Genomic DNA, 24,852 nt, shown 5'->3' with positions numbered 1-24,852 from the left:
CTAAGGGGGGGAATTCTGAAAAAGTACAAGTTGGTGTATCTGGCTCAAAAGGAACTTGGATTCTCTGCAAAGATGATGCGGAAATACAGAAGAGGAACTGGACTTCAGAAGAAACATGCAAATGCATTGCCTCTCTCTACCAGGACAAAAGTCAAAGAGTTTCTGGAACGTAATGATAACTCACGGGGCAACAACAGGGAAGAGAGACACATTGACGCAGAAGAAAGTGAAAATGCAAAAGCGCTTTCTGAATGAAACGTACAGTCTTTGGCGGAAATTCAAGAATGAACATCCACAGCTCAAGATTTCCTATAGTAAGTTATGGAAAACCTGCCCATTTTGGATAGTGAGGCCAACCGTCCGTGATAGGGACACATGCTTGTGTAAAACACATGCAAACACTCAACTGATGGCTGACAAACTGCTCCATCACAAAGTGCTAAAGACTAGCAACATTAAGGGCTGGAGAATGGATTGCACAGTGCTAGTTGCACCCTACTTACAATTCATTATAAATAGAAAATGGGGGACCTGGTGTAAACAAGACGAAAGTCTTTCTCTGGTCTGCATCCCCTTAACAATTGTGTGTATTGAGCCTTACTGTATTGTACCCATTCTGCAATCTGTTAATAACATTTTCAATCAGTTAAGACTGAGGAGATGGTGTTTGACCCCAGAGGTGATGGGGACCACAGGCCTGTGGTCATCCACACACAGTCCATCTCGCCGGTCTCTTCATATAAATATCTTGTGATTTTTGTCGATAACACACTAACCTGGAACACCCATGTAGAGCCTGTGTAGCAGACTACAACAACGACTGCACTTTCTACGTCGCCTTAGAGTTCATGGTGTAGATAAAAAAATGTGTTACTTTTCTACCAATCTGTATTAGAGAGTCTCATCAGATACGGTATTACAGCTTGGTTTGGTAACCTGTCTGTACAATTAAAGTCCAAACTGGTCCGTCTGATGCAGACTGCATGGAAGATCATAGGGGTGAAAGGTCACCCATCCCTGCAGTCTATTTTTTAACAGGCTACTCTAAGGCAAGCCAATAGAATAGTCTCGGACCCCTCCCATGTCTTACATGCCGAGTATGAGCTACTGCCCTATGGGAGAAGGTTTAGAGTTCCACGCTCTAGACTAAATAGGTTTAAAAACTCCTTTATTCCGATCTCAGTGAAACTTTTAAATAGCTTTTAAAGGGCAACTATCGAATAACTGATATTTGGTTGTTATATTATCGATATTCGATAACCGATATTTGGGTTTTTTGGGTATACTATTATATTATACTAGTATATTTGTGTATACTATTCTAATGTGGTGTTGCCAGACATCCTGCTGTGCAGGTACTTTACTAGACATGTTGTGTAGGGTATTATTGTTAGGCCGATTTATTGTGTTCTTATTTTGTTATATAGGATGGCCTAAAGATGTGTTTCCTGTTTATGTTCATTAAGATGCATTAAGTTATGTATTTGTCAACTTGTGAGATGGGAGGGATACACATTTCAAGCCAACATCTTAAGCTTCAATTTAATGTAGGAATGACTATTGAAAGATGTTTTGATTATGAGCAATTCACACTAGAGTAAAAAGTGTGACAACGTCCCCCGTTCTCCCCTAATATGGTATAGAATGGAAATTGTGCTGGTCCCAGAGCCCCAACTGATTACTAAAAGACATATGCTCAATGCCTCTGTCTGGAAACAAGTATGCTCCCTCATGGAGAAGAAGATGTAGGCATGTTAAAAGAACAAACCTCTTACTGTTAAAGTATGTTGTTTGAAACCATAAAGGTTGTCAGTGTTTTTTTTAGATGGTTTCTTAGATGTTCCTATCCTGTTGTAACAGTTGTTGATAATACCTATGATTCTGATGTTGTGTTACTGTATCCATGAATGAAATTCAATAAATCTATCTAAATGTCATTCCCATCACATTTCGTCATTACCACAACAGTACGTCATTACCAACACATGACATATTTCTTAACAAATAGTTTAAATCTGACATTTTCCTACATGTTTTCCTATATTACAAGCCCTCCCTTAACATTTTATGTATGAAAAACAAGAGTCATGGACCTGTTGTTGTAGTAATTGTATCTTTCTTGACAGGATCTAGCAATATATTTAAAAGGCTGCATATCTAAAGATCTAAAGCATGTTTAAATTCAAGTAAAATATTTCAAACCACTAATACATCAGAAGTAAGGTATAATGTTACATAAATGCCTTAAAAGCACAAATGTTTTACTTTTTTTTTTACATTTTAAAGAGTTATTTGGTAACGTGATGGTAATGACAATGTTCTCTGACATTCTAGGAAAAGTGTTAAATATATTAAATTCCATAAAGTGATGTTTACAACAATGTTCATATTATGATTCCTGACAAAATTACTATAAAGCTTAATTGATAATTTAAGGTTTTATGCAATTTTATTTTTGATAAATAGATTTTCCCAAAAGTGCCCAAAATCAAATAAATGCCCATTAATACAAAATAATAGTTACTTACTGGAACTGAAATAGCCAATAAATAGCTAAATAAACGTAAAAGCACCGGTGTGTACTGTGTATACAGTACTGTATATACATTTTTGCTGCTTTGTGTAATCATTACAATTAAGGGAAATTCCATATTTTTTGTAAACAATATTACTTTCACTTTCAATATAATAACTATTTGTATAGCACTTTCCATACAGAAGTTGCAATAACACGACAGTCCATCTCAATGAAAGCCTTACCTTCACTTTCAATGACAACTCTTCTCAAGGAGACTAAGAACTGTCCTACTATGCCTATAGCATACTGTTTATGTCTTTAATTTCTAGTGCACCTATTGTACTGTAGTTTATTTTCCTTTGTTTTTTATCATCCCTGCCATTTCACCTCTCCCCATTGCTTGTTTAGTTTCAGTAACGTGTGTTGCCCTTGTGGCTACACCTCAAACTTAAATGAAACTTTGTTTCAACCACTAAATTGTTGTACTTTCAATAAATATACAAAATAAATTATGCAAAACAAAGAAATAACTTTTAATGTCATTCATGAAAGAGAGCAAATCTCGTCACACAAAATTCCAACGAAACCTACCGGTAATTCATACAGTAAATGTGTCATCAGGAAGTAAGAGAGGAAGTAAATCCATCAATCTTTACTAGATATTTACAACAAAACATGTAAACAAGTTTTTTTTTTTTCATCTTTCCTTTTCTGTACTGACATTCTGGCAACAGACATTATACACTATCACAACATGTTTACTCCATAGTCCTCTTTACAACAATATTGATGCTGCCCTCAATGTGCTGCATGTTGGACTTTCACATTGGATAATGACGTGAGCAAAGATATCAAGACTTTTATTTTGAAGTAGGACCATGGGAGAAAAGACAAGTGGATGTGGGAGCAAGGGACCTTTCTTTTTTATTTTGGTTGTTTGGTTTGGTTGTCGGTTGGTGTGAGTGTGTTTTGTCCCTGTTGCCTACCCAAACCTTATTACTGAATGCAGTGATTTTCTAAGAATACCAGTGTTCATTGAACATCGTTTGGACATGGATTTATTTTCTCTGATCCTTATGAAAACCAGAATACCCAAAGTCTCACAGTAGCATCCATGTACTGTACGAGAGAGCACAGCTGAAAGAAGCAGACAGCATTGTTTTTCATTCCTGGCCCCCGGTGAGTTTGTGGAACAGTTCCTCGTCTAGCGTCTCATTCTGGTCTTTGGATCGCGTGGAGAGGAAGATGTAGCCCCCGATGTATTCGTGGACCACCTTGCAGTCACAGCTCACACAGGAAAAGGCTATGTTCACATTCTGGTCAAAGTCTATGGCCACCTGGAAGAGCAAAATACAATGGGTCAGTCCCTTACGGTTGTACAGACAGTTAATGGTTAATTTCCGTACAAGGTTCCACATGATGGAAGCAAAATAGATCTAAAAGTATTGCTTTTCCCACCAAAATGATTGATTTTTCAAATGTAGGCGGGTCTGAAATGAATGATTTATTAGTTAAATGAGTTATTTACATGTTATGTGCATGTATCCCCTCCCTACTTCCCATTTACCCACATGGAATGCACATGATTGGATAAACGGGCTGCTAGTTAAGAGGTCCCTGTTTCTCTCTGCGGCTTGCTCGCACGTCAAATTTCTCCTTTTCAACCTAAAGTTGAACCTAAAATATGTTTCTGACAACTAGTATAAACTAGTTTGTACCATCAAACTATGTTCAGATCAAACTGTTAAACTAGTTTATACAGTGTACGATAATTACAATGTAATTACACCATTGTTTTGGTCCGACATGCTGGTGCTCTAGTGCGATATCTAGTGGCAGAATGTTATCGAAATGAGTGAAATCACAACAAATGATGGAGCTAGTAGCGCCGCAGTGTTTCACCTGTCTGATCTCCCAATTGACGTTCCACTGTTTCATGTTGGCAAACCTCCAGGTGGTCACAGGCAGGCCGGAGGACATGTCGATACGGATCAGACGGTTGTAGGAGATACCAAGGATCTCCTCCTTCTTAGAGCCTCGGAATCTGGAATACGCGCATGTAAACGTGTCAAATGTAAAATGGTGCATTTATATAGCGCTTTTTTCCCAATGTGCTTTACAATTTGCGGAGGCAACCATGCAAGGTGCCAACCTGCTCATCATGAGCAATTAGGGGTTAGGTGTCTTGCTCAAGGACACTTCAACACGATGCCTGGGAGGAGCGGGAATCGGGAACCTTCCATTTACCATTTACCAGACAACTGCTCTACCTCCTGAGTCACTGTCGCCCATTTAGCATGTAACACCAGTGATGCAGATGGTAAACTATAAACTCATATGATATCAATATAACCAATATATATATTAGGGCTGTCAGTTTATCGCGTTAATTCGATTAATTAATTACACAGCAAATTATCGCGTTATGAAAATTAACTAAAAATTAATAAACTAAATTTAAATTTTATTTATTATTTAAATATTTTTGTATCTCATTCATTCCATAAGAACGTAGAATACACATTTACAGACTTTTTTTTAACATGGTCCATTTGCATGTTCTTGGTATCTGATTCTAGGGACATCTATGGATCTCAGGGAATGTATTCCCAGTGTCAGAAATACTGTGTCTGTTACTGGCTTGAGTAAATTGTAATGAACCAAATGAGAATATCAATACATTTTTATTTTAACTTTGACTGTGAATAACACCATGCTAAAATTGACCAGACCTGAAAAATCTAAGCAAATGAATAAACGGAAGATGATTACACAAAAGGTTTTGTAGATACAGTACTGAATTCTGCCATCCGGACACATGCCATTTGAAATATGATTATAGAATATAGAATATCAGGCCTAAAATGGTTATGCGATTAAAATGCGATTAATTCGATTAATTAATTACAAATCCTGTAATTAATTAGATACATTTTTTTAATCGCCTGACAGTAGGGCTGGGCAATTAATTAAAGAAAATCGCGATCTCGATTCATAGACCTATGCAATCTCATTTCTAAGTTATGACGATTTTTTTAAATTAACAAAATTATATTTTTATTAAACCTTTTTATTTTTTACTTTACTTTTTAAATGATTTTATTGAAAAAATAAGAATCGCGATCTCAATTCTTAGAGAGAAAAATCGTGATTCACATTTTAGCAAGAATCGCCCGCCCTACCTGACAGCACTATATATATTTTTTTTATATATATAAAAAGAAGGAAATCTATATTTCTTCCCTGAACAGTATACATTTGACTTATTTAGTATCTGTATATGTACCCTATTATGTGCATATTATTTGCATAAAACAAAAAGTGTCATCAGGTAAATTTTGCGGGACATTTGCAGGACAGTAAGGTAATACTGAATACTTGTGTAAAATGGGACTGACCCATTTTCATACTAGCGCTCGTTTCCCTATGCTTTTTCTTTTGTTGTTGTTGTTGTTGTTGTTGTTGTTGTTGTTGTTGTTCTTAGCTCTATTCTATTTAAATCTTTCAAAAATGGTCTTATGTACCCCAGTTGCTATTGCATGTACATATTTGTGTTTTATTACACATATATGTACATACAGTACATACCACCAACTATTCGCCTGTGTTATTCTCCACCCATCGATCATCCATAGCAACACTATTATTATCGACATCCAAGAAAGGGGATCCCCCCTTGAACGGCCTTTCTAAAGTTTCTCTCCTCCACGTCGCCTGTGGTGCTTTTTTCCTATTCCTAGGTTTTTAGTGAGTTTTTCCTTACCTTCGCTGGGGTATGTCTGGGAGTGTTGCATTTATTTAGGATTTCATGGTGTTTTCTTTTTGTTCCTGATTTATTGTGATGTTTCTTCTTTACTTGTCCGGTCCATGGGGACATTAACTTGTGATTTCGGGCTTTACAAATACATTTGATTTGATTTTTAATTAATAAAGCATTTGATCTAAATATAACTATATAACTAAATATAATGTATTAACGCATAGCAGGCTAAAAGCGATTGCAGACAGCAATAGAAATGCAGACGACTGAAGGGGCTCAGTAGCGTTGGAGTTTCAGTGCACACCACTGGAAGTGCCTGACAGGTGAGATCAGTAGCTTTGGAGTTTCAGTGCACACCACTGGAAGTGCCTGACAGGTGAGATGCAACCATTCTTCTCTGCTCCATCAACATGGCTGTAAATTGCTTAGCTTATTCATAATTTTGCACAATAGCAAAATTAGCCGATTTAATTATTCTATGTTTGGGTTTTGATATTTTTAAGGTTTTGGCAGATATGGCTCATGAGATTTAATGAACTATGATCATAGGGAGATAGATATAGGTCAAATAAGCCAAATGGCTAAGCAGCAGAAACTCTGTAGAACAGAACATGAGTAAGCTGATAAATTATGTCTTCATAGTTGTTATTGGGCGCCTTAACGTTCACCTACCGCTCCCAAAACATTCTTGCTGGACCGCCCTGCTTAGAGCCTTCTGATGAAGAGCTTGTTTATAAAACTCTTGGCATGTCAGAGAGAAATTCACATTGACTTGAATCTCACTCCTCACGAGATCTACGCTGTACACATTTCTCTGGTCTGTCCATGCATTGTAACACAGGGCTGTAGTTACTCAAACTGTGCGTGACAACACAACTCTCAGTAGCCAACAGTGCATCTCTGTCCCAGCAAGAAGAGACACCGGCAAGTAGGTAGACGCTGGTGTATAGGCTAGGCTCTGGGGCATCGGTGTATTAATAACTAGTCAAAACAATGTGAATTTATATATTTAACATTTTATATACGTATGAGTTTATTGAAAATCAGGACGTTTGGTCACTCTAAGTACAAATAATATATAAACATGTGAACATTTTATATAGCTATTAATAATGACAGACCGATGTGCAAAAGAGCTTTATGAACAGAGCATGTGCACAGTAACCATTATGTATACTATACCTGACAATGTAATACTTGATGCCAAACTCTGGCAGCGACTGCCACGCCTGGATGAAGCGCATCTTGGCCTCTATGAGTGACAGCTGTACAATATTCTGATGGGCCTCCAGGATCCGGGCTGTCAGCTGGACACAATCAGAATCAGAATCAGAATCAGAAAGGTCTTTATTTGCCAAGCAGTTTTCACATACAAGGAATTTGCTTAGGTGGTTTTCGGCGCGACATTAGCGGACAGACATTAACAGACAGATAATACAATAAAGAGGTGGAGTAAGATCAAATGAGAGAGTATGAGTATGTCAGTGAAGTATGAACAGGTATGTTTGGTTGTTTATGCAAGTATTTAGTCCAGTAGGGGTGTGATAATGTAACACAATCATCACAAAGACATTGGTGAAACAATTCAATCAATAACCCTACCTCTCACAGAGGGTGTCCAGCACCCACCTCAACGCAAATGATACCATCTTCCATAGCCTATTGTCTGCCAATTTGGTCCCTCACGACAAAGGATGCTCTTGACCCCCATCATTCTAACATACAATAAGGCTTATAGAAAAGTCTCCTCTCTTTCCTCTTGGGCTCACCACTGCCTAGCATTTCAAAACACACTCTTCAATTTGACAATTAGGCTCCCGTATCCTGTTAGCCTTGAAATTAATATTATCTAACGTTAATTCAAAAGTGCTATCTGTAGTCTACTGCCCACGCATTCCTTCCTATGCAAGACAATCCAAAGCCACTAGATCCGTTACACACAGTACAACCCTGTCCCACGTTTAAAAAACAACTATGGCAAGAATTCATTTTTTATTTACACCCATTATGGAACAGTATCCCCCAGACCATTAGAACACTACCAACTGGGGTGGGGAAAAAAATCGATACGTAGTAGTATCACGGTACTTTGCGTGGCGATACTGTATCGATACAGGGACGCCAAGTATCGATATTTAATTATTCATAAAAAAAAATAAAAAATGTGTTTGTTTTTTTGTATAAGGAAGTTGCATTGTTCATTTCAATACCTGTAATAGTACAGTAGTCCACACACACACACACACACACATACACACACATGTGCATTCAGTTAAGTTGGAATATGACTGTAATACAAACAGTTCAGTTTGTCAGGTAATGCAACACAGATTACAGTGTTTACACCTGTCTGCTTGAGAAAATACCATGTTCTGCAATAAAAATTATTGAAGTGAGATGAACAGACTGAACTTTATTTTATTAGATAAAACATGTTGACAAAGTTTTACTTTGCAGTTGAAAAAAGGTAATAAATAAAATTTGATGAAAAAAAATTTAAAGATTTCCCCCCCGCAATACTCAGCGTATCGCAATATATTTAGTATCGCGATACGATCGTATCGTGACGCAGGTATCGCGATAGTATCGTATCGTGAGGTCTCTGGCGATTCCCACCCCTACTACCAACATTACATACATTTAAACACACACACACACACACGCACGCACACACGCACACACACAAACACACACACACATACTCTTTTATTTTATTTTCTTCCTCCTCTGCTCTTCCATAGTCATTCTTCCTCTTTCTCTTCCCTCACTTTCCTCCTTAAATCCTTCCCTCTCTTTTCTTCCTCCCCCTCCACTTTTACACTTTATCTTCTTCTCTCTGTAGGACAGAAACCCATTGAAAATCAGGCCCCCCATACAACCCTGATGTAAACAAGACGAAAGTCTTTCTCTGGTCTGCATCCCCTTAACCTGTACTGTACCCATTCTGCAATCTGTTAATAAACTTTTCAATCAATCAATCAATCAAAACCCTTTTTGTCTTTTAAACATTGTTTAAATGAAAATGAAATTAAAATGAAATTAAAAAAGAAATGGTCTCAGAGAGCTAATCAATAATTACTAAGTTGTCCGATGTAGCTTTGAAGCCCACAGGCAGACCCATGAGACACTGGAATAAAATATGGATAACTGATATTGCACTGACGTTGCCACCAGTGTGATCCATTACAATTACATTACAGTTACTGTAAAACCAAAATAAAAAAATAGCACAGTAGCAGATTGCAGATCTCATTTTGAGAATATAGACGATTACTTGCCGGAATACTCGGAACTATAGAGACAAATATTGTGATTGTGAAGTAATTGTGAGATAACAGACGGCAATATGATTTAGTAAAACAGTGATTGATAATTGTTGGTTGTGGATGGTTATAAAAACACGGACTGTAAACTGAAGGGGAAAAAAGGAAATTAACTGCATATTCTATGGATTGCAAAAACAAAGTAATCCAAAAGTAATCAGACTACATTACAGATTTTGATTATCACAATTCTAAGCAGGTAATCATCTGTAATGGATTTCATTGTGTAAGTAACCTTCCCGACTCTGATTGCAACACATAAACATACCCAGCAACATGGAAAAGACATCCTGGATGAATTGCCTTTCCAACATAACATACCACTGATTTTATAACAAGATCAGAGCAAAACTGAAGTAAATGACACAATGTTGTGAACATGAACACACCTGTTTGGTCTTGTGCCTCTTCACATAGCGTGGGGAGACAAAGCACTCCGCGTTCATCTCCATGGCGTCGAGGTCAGGAGCCGCCTGGCCAGGAGGGGGCGCCAGGCTCTTCATCTGCAGGAAAGACTGGATGTTCTTGACCTCTGACCTGTAGGAGCTATAGGCCATGGTCTTGCCCTTGGAGGCAAGGATACACGCTGCCTTCCACTTGGCGTACTGTGTCTCCTGGGTCACATAAAGGATAATCACAGTAGGGTCGTTATCAATATAGTATCTGATATTGGGCTGATATCAGTAGTTCCCCAATACTAAAACCCAATAATACCAAGAGCCGCGTGTAACTCGTCAGTAATCAAAGTGAAGCCCCTTTCTGCATGTTTGACACACAAAGCTGTTAGATGTCTCTATAGAGAAAGTGGATTATATCTCAATACATTTTTGTCCATTGAAACTCAAACGAATGGTCTGTACTGTAAAATGTATTGATTAGATTGGTACTTAAGTGCATTTAGAACAAGTAGCATGGGTGCATCCCTCAATCACCATGTTCTCTGGTAAAAAAAACAAAAAACATCTTCCCTATGGGACCTATGTATGTAATCATAAGGGAACCTTTGTTTGTGCTCTATAGAACTTTCTTTTGGCTATTTCTGTGTGTTTCTTTAAGACTTTTTCTATATAAAAAAAACACTGCAGGTTGCTGTAAAAATGTTCTACACAGCCACCACAAATCAGGTACGACATCAGCTACAGTTGTATTCCAGCCCTATCTTAATGTGTACTTTCCAGAGCACAGAGACAATTATAACAAAATGATAATAATCAAAACAATGAAACAGTGGATATCAGAGCAGGGATGCCTGTAAGCATGTGGCAAAGGATGCACTTACATTGTCACATCGGATGTACACCTCATTCATGCCATCAGCCACTGGGAGCAGGAGCTTGATGCCAAACTTCTTCTCAGTCACGTTTACATCAGGGACGACCTCACAGCCTGTTGGATGATTATCAAGAGGCAGGGGATTAGATGGCTACACTACAGCAACACTGTACACAGTTCCAGTGTGTTTTCTTGGAACACTTGTGGTTTACATTAGATTACAGGTGTCATTCATGCTAGCAGGAATTGTAGCTTCCTCTCCTAGGTTGAAACCTGTACTACTGACCCAGTTTTGAAATGTGGATCCTTAGTTGCCAGCATGAAAAACATCCGCGCTACCATTCCGGCCAAATCAGAAGCACACATTTGATTTGTGTGAAAGGTAGTATTTATGAGGAGTAATCCGGCTGAAAGGTAGCATTTATGAGGAGTGATTTGGCTGAAAGGTAGCATTTATGAGGGGGGAGGATAACAGACTTCTCCAACTCTGTTACAGTTAATACAACTTAAGAGTATTTGAATTATTGCAATAATATCAAGTTCATGTGAAGCTATCACAATCGAATGTGATAATGTGAAGACAGAATTTCACATGCAATGACGTGGACAATGGTGTTCCCGAAAACACAAGTTTTCACATGTGACATTGTGGGTGCAGTAAGATCTGCTGCTATAATCAGTGTAATAGGCATAGACATGCACTCCTGCCAAGGCACTGGCATTACAGTGGCTGGCCACTGCTCCTACTGTAAGTGGTTAGGATCCACAGGGATTAATAAAGTATAATTTAACTCAATTTAAAACTTTCACTTACAGCAATAGCACACATCATTCATTAGACAATCACTTCATGCAGCCTCCGACCAATATCCATCAAAAGGACTAATTAACTCTTGTTCAAAAGAACGAGCGCCCCCCTTCAACCAGGACAAAAAGCAACCAAAAAAATAAAAGTAAGCCATCATCCCACTTTGATCTAAACTTCAAAGCCGTTGTCTCTTTTAAGTGCATAGCCGGTTAATCCGACGCAACAGCCTGGCCACTTCTCGGTCGGGATCGGTGTATAATTCATTCGCAGCCGGCATGATAATTATCCCAGTCTGACCGTAAACCACTGTTTGGCGTTGGGGAAGTTTTTTCTTTTTGCGCTGACCTCGTAGGTGGAGTTGCTCTATGGGTTCACCGGTGGAGACCTCCTTGTTCTTGTAGTAGGATATAGTGGTGTCCTTGAACACAAACCAGTACTCCTTGTACGGCCGCAGTGTCAGTCTCTTGGGCCTGATGTGTGAATGAAAAGAGGAACACGTGAAGACAAAAACACAGTCTGGTGTCTTTTAAAGGACCATACCAGTCTAATTTAGACTTCTCGTCATTACCAGAGATTGTCCCCATTTCACACCGCCATTGATGTTGAAAAGGGTTGAAAAAAAATTGGCGCAGTGGGCAAGGCGCTCGCCACTAACGCAGTGGGCAAGGCGCTCGCCACTAACGCAGGAGACGCTGGGTTCGAGAGCCCAGCTCTCGGCGTTGCTATCGGCTGGCCGGTCGTTCATACTAACACAATTGGCAAGTGTTAGAGGGTGGGAAAGCCGGTGGGTGGGGATTGGACGTTGTGGACAGCGACTCCTACAGGTCGGTTGGGTGACGCCGGTGCGGCGGAAGCAGGAAGTAGCGGGGGCAGCGTGAGCTTCCCACACGTTACTCCTCACCACTGAGAGTTCGAGCTGCTGCGGTGAAAAGATGCGACAGGCTGCCTCCTCGTGTACCGGAGGGGACACGTGATGCAAGGCTTCTGTCCTCACTACAACCGACCAGTGGGAGGCATAGTCTAGCAACGTTCAAGACAGGGGAGGGAAGAATTGGATAATACGAAAATTGGGATGGGAGAAAAAATAGAAAAATGGGGGAAAAAGTGGATCAAAAAAAAAGAAAGGGGTTGAAAATATGCTATGTGAAACTTGAATGTCGCTAGGCATAGATCATTTACCATTGTGAAAATAATTCCACCTTACGTTCCCTAGAGTTACTGTATGACTACAAGCTATTCTAAGTCCTGCAGCAACCGGGAGCACCTCGGAGTTCATAACAAGTGCACCCAACTGAATGTGGAAGTTTGACGTGTGGAGCTTCTAGTGGAGTCAAAGAGGGTTTATATCGGGTACAGTGGTTTTCTGGAGTTATGTTGCCTAGCAACCTTCAAACTGTATTTCTACCCCTTTTCAACATCAATGGCAGTTTGAATGGCGTTTAGTAAGGTAAACTGAAACATACACCTGCAGGGGGCAATCTCCTGTAATTAAGTCAAAATCAGACTTGTATGGTCCCTGTATAGAGACTGTGGTATAATCACCCAACAGTAGGTGTGGTGACCAGGATAGTTTTAGTTTTTTACTTGAAGAAGTAGAAGAAGTAGTTTAAAGGGATCGGACCACTGAGGATGATGAGAGTAGGATAATAGGTTGAGGGTGAAGGTGCATTAGATTGAAGTGGGAACTAGGAAAAATCCAACCTCCTACTAGGAAAAAATACAATTTAACGGCCCACGCAGTCACTAAACTCTTTCCGAGAGGATTATCTGACGTAATTTCAACATGGCAGCATATAATAGCCTACAGTCTATAAACAACGTTGTTTAAATCTTCAGTAGAAGATTGAAGCTACATTCTTATCAATACCAGTGTGGTAGCCTAATGTAACACTGGGAACATAATTCCGATCTCCGACTTAAAATGGAAAGCGCCTTAACTAGATGTGTCTCTGTCTAAATTAAACTTAGCTTCACTATGATGTAATGACTGAATGATGCTATTTTGTGAATGGCATAGAATCGAATAGAATAGAACAGAACAGAACAGGTACAATATAATGTGTGTATGTGGCAGGCTTCAGGGGTTCACCTAAAAAGCCGGAGGGAATCCGCCAGCTCTGGAATGTCTGTGATGTCTTCCTGGGAGGCGGGAACAAACAACTGTCAATTATCCAGTGACATCACCATGCTGAGACATGCAATCAGAGGAGGCCTTCCGACCAACCTCCTGCTTCAGAAACAGGTGTTGTACTGTAACTCAAGCTATGAAAACTGTAAAAACACATCTTCTGACCTACATTCTATAAGGTGTAGTTACGTCACAGTCTTAAAAAAAGAAGAAAAAAAAAACTACATTTACCAGAACTCTGTCTGTGATTCCCCCTTCAAGTGTGACCTCCAGGTTGGAAAGGGCAGCCTCTACTTCATCAATCTCTGGTTCGTTGGAGTGGTCCAGTGGTTCAGTTGACATGGTCATTTTGCATATGTGATACTGAAATAAACAGTATAATACATTAGGATTTTTTTCACAGAGTTATGGGGAATATCAGCTTCATATCAGATCTTTCACACTTAAAGAATACGGTGTAATTACATTTTCCTTCTTATTGTCAACATAAGCCTACAAAAAGACCAAAACCTACAATGCATTCTCCTACTGTACTGTAAGTACTGTATGGTCCATCTAGCCAACACTAGATTATAGCTCATATAGATTATAAATCATTGAACTCCACTGCTCTGTATACTACTGTACATTGATAGAGCTTGTTGCCTTTGAAGTACATTTTGTAATAAGTACATTGCCCCTGTTTTTCACGATAATAACTTACAAAATGTCTACTAGAAATATGTGTTTTATATGTGCTGTATTTAATAATTTTAGCATTCAATGTACAGCGTCCTGGTTGAGAGATCCTAAGGGTAGGAGAGAGTAGGAAGAGTATTGAGAGTAGAAGAAATGCATTACAGGTTTCTGTCTTTTCTTATGTTAACAATAAGAAAATAAATACAATTTCACTGGCCTGATGCTTTAACGGCACACACTGAGGACCACCACAAACGGGCATCGCATAGCAACAGCTTCCAAACAGCAAGAACAGATGGACTCAGACGCAGCTTCTCCCCCCAGGCCATCAGAACACTGATCTCTCCACACACAAGCACACACACACACACACACACACACACACACACACACACACGCACACACAGACACACACACACACACACACACACACACACACGCACACACACACACACACACACACACACACACACACACACACACACACACACACACAGGTCACTTTAAAAAACATAACTGTACATTATTGTATATAGTACTCATTACCTTATTCTTAAAGCTTAGCATTGTATTGTATTTTATTCTTATTACTTTTATCATGTCTATTTTATTATTGATAAATGATGATGCAAGTCAGTTGTCCTTATGCATGTTATTTATTGTAACTATACTCTATTTCTCTCTCTCTCTCTCTCTCTCTCTATATATATATATATCTTCAGTTGTCCTTATGCATGTTATTTATTGTAACTATACTCTATTTCCCTCTCTCTTTATCTATCTCCCTCTCTCTACTTCTTCAGTTGTCCTTATGTATGTTATTTATTGTAACTGTACTCTATTTCTCCCTTTCTCCTCTCTCTCTCTCTCTCTCTCTCTCTCTCTCTCTCTCTCTCTCTCTCTCATAGGGATCTTCCCAAGTCTCAGCATGTCTCCTCACAGATTAGGGGCACCAGAACCGGTTCTGTGGGATAGTTAATATTCAGAGCCCCGGGACACACATACTTACTGCAAATGTATTACACTTCACTGTACCTGTGTAAAAGGAAAAAGCTTGGCTCGTGGCACTTCACAGAAGCTAATTTGAAACACGTTTTTGCAATTTCCCCGTGAATTACAAGGGATTCATTTGTGCATCTTTTATAAACAGAGGGAAAAACCAGGGGGTAGGTATAACTTATGATTAGGTATAATCTTGTTTACGTTTTGCTGCTGGCACGGAGTATGTAACAACTCATATAAAGCAATGGTTGTTTTTTCTTTTCAAAGCTAACAATAGACTGCAGGCAGGTCAAATTGATGTTTTTCTTTTCACATCTTCTCTAAAACCCTATAGTTAACAAAGGGGAAGCGTTTTATTCCTGCAGTCAAAGAGGATGTCGCCATCCATTACGCCAGGGGGTCCGTGTCATCTCAACCACGTACAATTGACAACGTTTGTCAGAGGGAAGCAACAGTTGTGATTGGAGGAGCAAGAAAAGAGGGCGGGATTTGAGATGGGCTGTCTTTCAATGCTGAATGAGTTATTAACTGAAAAATGACAAGCACATCTCTGGTAAGCGCTGCCTTTTAAGAGGTCCGTCAGCATGATGTGAGGAAGCACAATTTCACAGACGTGTCGATGATATCATCTAATGGATTAGCGTCCTCGTTTCACCCCATCGAAAAATCTTTTCATCTTTAAAATTCTTTGAAGTCAGCCCAGACTCAGTGGTTAAAAGAGTGTTTTACATCAGTACCTGGAGAGAAGCAAACATGAGCATCTCCTCTTCTGTGCAGTCGATCTCCTCCAGCAGGATGGACCAACGAGCCTGCTCATACAACTGGGTTATCCTCACCCCGTCATACTGACACACACACACACACACACACACACACACACACACACACACACACACACACACACACACACACACACACACACACACACACACACACACACACACACACACACACACACACACACACACACACACACACACACACACACACACACACACACACACACACACACACACACACACACACACACACACACACAGAGTGAAGTTTAGTTCATTAACTAGAATTATATTCTATTATATAAAATTACTAGTTATATCAGATACTCTGTTATATTACTTGTAGGGAGGGAGGTTATCTACCGTATATCAGGGGTAATTGCTCAGGACTCTTTGGTCTCTTACCTTCGGATTTAGGTCGAAGAACATGTGGTATTTGAAGCGCAGTAAGAGCACGTCGTCATCCTGAATACCCTGCTCCATCAGAGAACGGGACGAGTCCAGCCACCTGCCAATCACCAACAGCCAATCAGATTGACGGAAGATAATGAGTACAATCTTTTTGTTTGTTTTTAGATGTGAAGCACCTCTATGACTGGCAATGTCACTAACTCACTCACTCACTCATTCATTATACTGTAGGGATGGGCATACATTTTTGAACGTCGTTAAATGATAAAAAATCGAATAGTTTAAAATATATATTTTACACACCTACACTGCAATGTATTGAGGGGACCCTATTAACTGTTACACTGCGGAACAGCATGCTGGGTACAGCTCGCTAGCTAGCCAGGTAGAATAACAGAAAAGAAAGATGGAGACTGGAAATGTTACATGGTAGCAATGTTTTGTACGTTTGCCATGTTGTTTCACTAGGTTTACACATTTCAAGCATCAGTGATGTAAACCTTCGGAATGAATGCTTTACATTAGCCTGGTCCGCTAGCGTTAGCTGTTAGCAATGACAGCAGCCAGCTAGCTTGCTTGTTGGATTATCTCAGGTTTGCTATTAAGTGGTAGTGAAAGCGTTAACCCTTTGTAGTGTGGTAGTGAAAGGGTTAACCTTCTGTAGTGTGGTAGTGAAAGGTTAACCTTCTAGTGTGGTAGTGAAATCAGGTCTCTGACATCAAGGCCACCTAATCATCCCTTCCCCTTAATTGGCTGATATCAATCCCTGTCTCCTGAGCCGTTCAGCCATTGTGTAGTGTGATGTGTGCCTGGTGCCAGTGTATGGGAGCCATTGAGCCTGCATAGCCCAAGGTTGGGTGCTACCAGTGGTGGTGAAGGAGGCAATTTCCACCCTACATTGTAAAGCGCTTTGAGTGTCTAGAAAAGCGCTATATAAATGCAAGTAATTATTATTATTATTATTATTATTATTATTATTATTATTATTATTATTATTATTATTATTATTATTATTATTATTATTATTATTATTATTATTATTATTATTATTATTATCATTATTATTATTATTAGTGAAAGGGTTAACCTTCTGTAGTGTGGTAGTGAAAGATTAACCTTCTGTAGTGTGGTAGTGAAAGTGTTAACCATTAGTAGTGTGGTAGTGAAAGGATTAATCAGTTTCCTGGTTTCAACAACAATTACAAAATAAATATATGCAACTGTTTTACAATATTTCTGCGTTCCATAGTCAAATCGTTATGGCTGAACCTTATTTTATCCAGAGCCGCCAACCGTAGAGAAAACTCCCAGAACCAGCGCCCAAGGACAAATCTATGCACTATGGGAGATCGGGCTTTTTGCTCCTCCGCTCCCAGTCTGTGGAATGCTCTCCCTGACTACCTGAGAGCACCACAGACTGTGGATGTTTTTAAGAAAGGCCTCAAAACCCACCTTTTTAGTAGAGCCTTCTGTTGACCTTTTATCAAATTTTTTGCTCCACACATTTTATGTTCTTTTACCAATTTCTTTTATCAGTTTTATTATTCTATGTTTCTCTGCTATTTTATGTTTTAGTCTTCCTATTTTTATATTCTTTCTTTCCTTTATTCTCGCTAGCTTTTAAGTCCCTTTAACTGTAGCGCTCTGAGAGTTGCCCCGCAACTGTAACGCGCATTACAAATGAAATCTATTATTATTATTATTATTAGAAGGCAGGTTCCTGCGGAGCGCTATCTGTCCAATTTAGGTCCTGTAGTGAAAAGCCCTGCTGTGCAGAATTGACAGTGAACTATAATGTTTGTTTTTTTTTGGCAACAACACAATGGTTCAAACTAAGGGAAGGTGTTGGTTCCCCTGTGACTTCTTTTACCCTGCGTTTAAGGCAGCTTTGTCCACCAGTGAGAGCTGCTGATACAGCCGGGCCAGCTCTGCGGGGGGCAGGTTGGGCAGGCTGGCAGTGAGAGGGTTGTCGCCAAACCACAGGCTCGTGGCAGAGGACTGGGTCCCACTCTCTGGGTCGTAGGTGGCCATCATGGTCTTACTGTACACTGTAAAAATACAATAAAACACCAAACAGGGATTATTAGTAGGGATGTCCAATATTATCGGCCGATATTGGCATTAAAATGTGATATCGGAAAATATCGGTATCGGTTTTCAAAAAAATATATATATATAATTTTTTTTACATTTCTATAACCTTTATTTACCCAGGCAAGCAAGTAAGAACAAATTCTGATTTTATTTATTGTCAAAAGTATGCATAATGTTATGTTAATTCCACAACAAGACATATGTTAATTACCTGAAATTATTCAGTTTTTTTTGGGGGGGGGGGGAACCCTGCATATATCGGTATCGGTTGATATCGGTATCGGAAATTAAGAGTTGGACAATATCGGTATATCGGTATCGGTAAAAAAGCCAATATCGAGCATCCCTAATTATTAGGGTTGGATAGTTAAAAGGGATTAATAAGGGGCGCCTCGGCTACTGGCTACTATAGGCTACTGTATTGTCAGCTTCAAAGTTTTGATACTTAGTTACGTAGTTTTGATACTTCAGTAATTACTTAAAAGTTAATTCCTTTCCTTTTTTCCTTGACTGTAAATATGGTGAACCATTTAAAAGGCAGTCAAAAATGGTTATTAAAAACTTTAAATAGATAAATATTACAAATATTTGAATTAGATCCCAGATGTTTCTTTGCCCTCCTTCCCTTGCAGAGAACCAGAGGCTCCCTACCGGGGAGCACAATGATGGGAGGAGACATGCAGCCCAGCTCTTTCCTGGGAAAATCCCTGACTAAAAAAACCTACATGGCGTGCACTGCAGTTACCTCATTGGCCCGTGGCTTGAAAGCTGAGATTTGGTGTTTAGAGGATAAGTCTTACATGTGTGAAGGTTACAGCCTTTCTCCTTTTCCCCTTCGGAGTTATCATGGGATTAATTTACCCATCTGCTAGTCTAACACACATTGGACTTTTATTTTACCACTACGTCACTGGTCATAAGATGTCCTCTAAAACATATTGAGCTTTTATTTTACCACTACGTCACTGGTCATAAGATGTCCTCTAAAACATATTGAGCTTTTATTTTACCACTACGTCACTGGTCATAAGATGTCCTCTAAAACATCTTGAGCTTTTATTTTACCACTACATCACTGGTAACAAGATGTCCTCTAAAACATAATATTTTAACATAGGACATAGGACATGCATCCCGTGTCCTAAAAGTCTGTGCCCACCTGCTGGCCCCCGGTATTCACTGACATATTCAACCTGTCCTTAGAACAGTCTGTCATCCCCACCTGTTTGAAAAAGTCCACTATTGTCCCTGTACCCAAAATAAACCAAGCCCGCTTGCCTCAATGACTACCGCCCTGTAGCTCTCACCTCCATAGCCATGAAGTGTTTGAGAAGCTAGTGAAGGGCTACATCTGTTCCTCCCTCCCCAACACCCTGGACCCCCTGCAATTTGCATATCACATGTGTGTGTGTGTGTGTGTGTGTGTGTGTGTGTGTGTGTGTGTGTGTGTGTGTGTGTGTGTGTGTGTGTGTGTGTGTGTGTGTGTGTGTGTGTGTGTGTGTGTGTGTGTGTGTGTGTGTGTGTGTGTGTGTGTGTGTGTGTGTGTGTGCATGTGTGCGTGTGTGTGTGTGTGTGTGTGTGTGTGTGCGAGTCTATGTGTGCATGTGCAAGGCATACGTGTGTCTGGGCATCATGTGTTCATCGACTGACAGTGTGAGAAGAGGAGCCGGCAGCGGTGAGAGGGGGTGCCGTGTTCCTGGGGCTGTGAGAGGGGGTGCTGTGTCCCTGGGGCTGTGAGAGGGGGTGCCGTGTTCCTGGGGCTGTGAGAGGGGGTGCCGTGTTCCTGGGGCTGTGAGAGGGGGTGCCGTGTTCCTGGGGCTGTGAGAGGGGGTGCCGTGTTCCTGGGGCTGTGAGAGGGGGTGCCGTGTCCCTGGGGCTGTGAGAGGGGGTGCTGTGTCCCTGGGGCTGTGAGAGGGGGTGCCGTGTTCCTGGGGCTGTGAGAGGGGGTGCCGTGTCCCTGGGGCTGTGAGAGGGGGTGCCGTGTCCCTGGGGCTGTGAGAGGGGGTGCTGTGTCACTGGGGCTGTGAGAGGGGGTGCTGTGTCACTGGGGCTGTGAGAGGGGGTGCTGTGTCACTGGGGCTGTGAGAGGGGGTGCTGTGTCCCTGGGGCTGTGAGAGGGGGTGCTGTGTCCCTGGGGCTGTGAGAGGGGGTGCTGTGTCCCTGGGGCTGTGAGAGGGGGTGCTGTGTCACTGGGGCTGTGAGAGGGGGTGCTGTGTCCCTGGGGCTGTGAGAGGGGGTGCTGTGTCCCTGGGGCTGTGAGAGGGGGTGCTGTGTCACTGGGGCTGTGGCAGCAGCAGCACGCTGAGCCATTATCTCAGATGTCAGTGATTAGACCAGCAGTCTATCAGATCTCCAGCAGCACTAAATATAGACAGAGGCTTTCCTCCCCTCGCTGGATCGTTTCTGAAGTCGACGCCGCTCGCCGAGAGGGACGTTTCTGAGGGGGTGACTCATAAAAGCCCCCAAATCTCCTTTGATTACACAGGGAGGGGTCCTAGAGGTATGAACACTGATTCATGTGTATAAATGGTTAAAAGAATAAGTGTCATAGAGTTCAGTGGGTACGAGACGTCCGGTAACACTTTAGTGTGATGGTCCATTGAAGACTCTCGTACGTCTAATCAGTGTTCAGTGGCGTGTCAGTAACTTGTCAACAGGGGGTCTTGTTGGCCCGAGCTGCAGAGGCGTAAGTGGTCATCATTTTCACCCAAAAAGTTGTTTATAAACCTGTTTCCACTGGTGGAAATCGAACAGCCCTGGGATCTAATTAGAATTTATACAGCCATCAAACAGCAACCTCTTGGTTCTGCACGTTGTTTACATTTCTAGTTTTGGTCTGATGTGTGGGTTGGATTTGAGTGGGGATAGGGGAGGGGTTACTAATGCTAGCCACACGGCAGGCTATACCATATATATACAGTACATAGAGTATATAATACATATAGTTAGAATATATCATATTTATAACTATATAGCAGTATTTCTTACTAATAAATCTAGAATAGGTCAAAGGGTTGGTAATAATGTATGATTTGCACGTTTTCATCGGTTGGGGGTAACATGGGATTAAATGAGTTAGCATAAATAAGGCCTTTGAGAAAATCACACAATTTATTTTATAATTTTTTTACCCATTTCGCATTTTAGGTTTGATATAATTTCCAGAGCTGTGTAGGGAGCCTGGTTATGACTCATAATGTACTACAGTACCTGTCCCTCAGAGCTGTGTAGGGAGCCTGGTTATGACTCATAATGTACTACAGTACCTGTCCCTCAGAGCTGTGTAGGGAGCCTGGTTATGACTCATAATGTACTACAGTACCTGTCCCTCAGAGCTGTGTATGGAGCCTGGTTATGACTCACAATGTACTACAGTACCTGTCCCTCCTGACTTCTTGCTGAGTTCGTCAAAATCCATCCAGATGTCTCCGTGGGACGGGTTCTTATCTTTCCTCTTCTTCTTGGATGGATCATCTGGAGACTTCAGCAGAGACAGCTCCTCCGGTCTCCTGATGTCTGACATGGAACACACACACACACACACACACACACACACACACACGCACGCACACACACACGTGCGCACGCACACACACACACACACACACACAGAGACACAGACACACACACACTTTCTATAGATTTGTCTGCCTTTAATTACATACAGTCCCACATTCTTGCAACTCCGCTATGGATTTTAACACTGTAGGCTGGCTTATTAGATTTCTAACTGACTGTTCCCAGAGGGTGATAGTAAATGGGTCTCTCTCTCTAGTGTCCTTGAGACTTCCACTGGTTCACCACAAGGGAGCGTTCTCTCACCCCTACTGTTTGCTTTGTACACCGATGACTGTGTGAGCCAGCATGAGTCCAGACAAATCATCACATTTTCAGACGTCATAGTGATTCGATGAGACCTGTCATGGTCCAATTGTCGATGAGTGCTTACAGTGGTGTGATAAAACCTTTCTTAAACCCAATGTATCAAAGACAAAATAAATGACTATTGACTTTCACAGAAGGGGTTCAACCCCCCCCCCCCCCCCCCCCCCCCCCCCACACACACACACACACTTCTGCCCCCTTCTGCCCCCCATTACCTACTGGCTCATCACTTAAAACTGGTGAGCCAGTACATAATGGGGGACAATAAGTGGATGACAAACTAAGCTTTGAGCCTAATGTGAAGGCAATCTTAAATAAAGGTCACCAGTGCTTATTCTTTTTAAGGAACCTTTTTAATGTAGACAAATCATTTTAATTATTATAATTTTCTTCATCTTGTGTTGAGTCACTCCTTACCTTTACTTTTATTTGTTGGTTCGGAGAACCTAACCCTGACAAATAAGAATAATGTTATGGAAGATTCTGAGGATGAGCTCTAAAATCACTAGCTGTGATCTGAAGGACTTCTGCCTTGTTCACCTGAAGAGGGTCATTAAGAAAAAGCTCAGGATATTCTTCAGGGCCCTCTCTACACCCTCGATAGATATGGTCACTCTTTTGTCCCAGAGGCTATTTGAAGTTTGTAACCGGAGGGCATGTGGACAAGGACTGATTCATTGTGATGTTGTTTTTGTTACCGTTAAGTCTGAATGCACTTCGTATGGGGGGCGACAGTGGCTCAGGAGGTAGAGCGTCGTCTGGTAATCAGAAGGTTCCCGGTTCGATTCCGGCTCCTCTCGCCAGTGTGTCAAAGTGTCCTTGAGCAAGATACTAACTGATGAGCAGGTTGGCGCCTTGCATGGTTGCCTCCGCCATCGGTGTATGGGTGAAAGTGAGGTATTTGTTGTAAAGTGCTTTGGATAAAAGCGCTATATAAATGCAGTCCATTTATGTTCTGGTTATACAGAATGGTAACTGTCTTTTTAGTTGTATGTTTTTTAAGGACACAATCTTAGTATTTTTTATGTTTCTAACTGTATTTAACAGTTTTCTTTTGCTGACAAATTAATTTCCCTACTACTCTACACACATGAAATTCGTCCTATGCTTCTGACTAAATCAATGACTACATTGATTTGGTCAGTGTGTCAGTGACAAGACAATATTTCCCATGTCCATTGCCTCAGAACATCTTGCTCATGTATCATCACTACTCATGTCAGATGAAGCTTGTGGGCTTGCATGGCAAGAGCCAAAGTACATCTTCAAATACTTCAAATACAGTCTAATATTGTACGGTCTGTTTTTAGTTACATCTAGAGAACAACTACATGCCAGGGTTGGGGGCGATTAACTTTCTGTACAATCAATTCAAAATTCTAACTTGAAACTGCACAATTCTTTCTCAGTCATGTCCTTATGGACTGGATATAGGGATTGTCTTGTTGCAGAACATTAACACGTTTTCCTCATTTGTAAGAAACGTCCTCTTCCTGAACTGACTGAGCTTAAGGTAAATCGACCTATACCTAATAGACACTATTTGAATGATTAATTGACATAAAAAGTATTGATAACACACACACACACAAACAACAGTCCTCGTCCCCCGATCGTGACGAAAGAGGGACTCACTGAGTATCCGGCAGATCTCCGTCACTGTCTTGAAGATGACGCTGGAGTAGCTGACTGTCAGTTTGGTGGTCTTCATGTTTGGTAGCTGCAGCAAGAGGGGCTTGTGCTGGGGCGTGTAGTGCAGGTCGGCGTCGGCCTGAACCCCGTACTTGTCCAGGGTCCAGTGGGTCTTCAGCAGCCAGCAGTTCCTCTGCTCCCACCACAAGGCGTGGTCTGACCAGTCCTGAGGTGCCTCTGGGGGAGCAGAGGGACACTCGTTATTGTTAGCCGGCTTTCTCGTTTCTCAGTGTACGCACAAGGACGAAACAAGGGAACGTAATCCCAGTTAGAACAACGGGGCAGACTACATACATTTGCATTTATTAGCCATGCTAGTGATCTAAACAATCAATCCATTCCAAAACTGGATATGTAAAAGGTACTAGTAGTCGTAGTAGCAGCAGTTGTTATTGTAGTAGAAGTAGTAGTAGAAGTAGTAGTAGTAGTAGTAGTAGTAGTAGTAGTAGTAGTAGTAGTAGTAGTAGTAGTAGTAGTAGTAGTAGTAGTAGTAGCATCAATT

The 24,852-nt window shown here is 40.9% G+C and overlaps 1 protein-coding gene across 2 annotated transcripts in view; it reads right to left on the bottom strand.

The window, feature by feature from the left end:
- Nucleotides 1-3,027: 3,027 nt before the first annotated feature.
- The window catches only part of fermt1 (FERM domain containing kindlin 1), a 39,103-nt gene continuing 17,278 nt past the window's right edge, over nt 3,028-24,852 (bottom strand). For both annotated transcript variants that reach the window (XM_084315026.1, XM_084315025.1), the window contains exons 3-15: nt 24,294-24,527; nt 22,152-22,289; nt 18,550-18,727; nt 16,674-16,776; nt 16,227-16,334; nt 14,041-14,172; nt 13,771-13,820; nt 12,027-12,151; nt 10,881-10,987; nt 9,991-10,215; nt 7,461-7,585; nt 4,421-4,562; nt 3,028-3,855 (exon numbers count right to left, since the gene is read on the bottom strand). In XM_084315026.1, coding sequence (XP_084171152.1) covers nt 3,682-3,855; nt 4,421-4,562; nt 7,461-7,585; nt 9,991-10,215; nt 10,881-10,987; nt 12,027-12,151; nt 13,771-13,820; nt 14,041-14,172; nt 16,227-16,334; nt 16,674-16,776; nt 18,550-18,727; nt 22,152-22,289; nt 24,294-24,527 — 1,841 coding nt within the window. In that variant the 3' untranslated portion in view covers nt 3,028-3,681. The remainder of the gene's footprint in view (nt 3,856-4,420; nt 4,563-7,460; nt 7,586-9,990; nt 10,216-10,880; nt 10,988-12,026; nt 12,152-13,770; nt 13,821-14,040; nt 14,173-16,226; nt 16,335-16,673; nt 16,777-18,549; nt 18,728-22,151; nt 22,290-24,293; nt 24,528-24,852) is intronic.

The sequence above is a fragment of the Notolepis coatsorum genome (genome assembly GCF_963971535.1).
Source record: "Notolepis coatsorum genome assembly, chromosome: 5".
NCBI lineage: Eukaryota > Metazoa > Chordata > Actinopteri > Aulopiformes > Paralepididae > Notolepis > Notolepis coatsorum.
The sequence above is the reverse complement of the archived record's forward strand: the minus strand, read 5'-3'. Positions and strand labels throughout refer to the sequence as shown.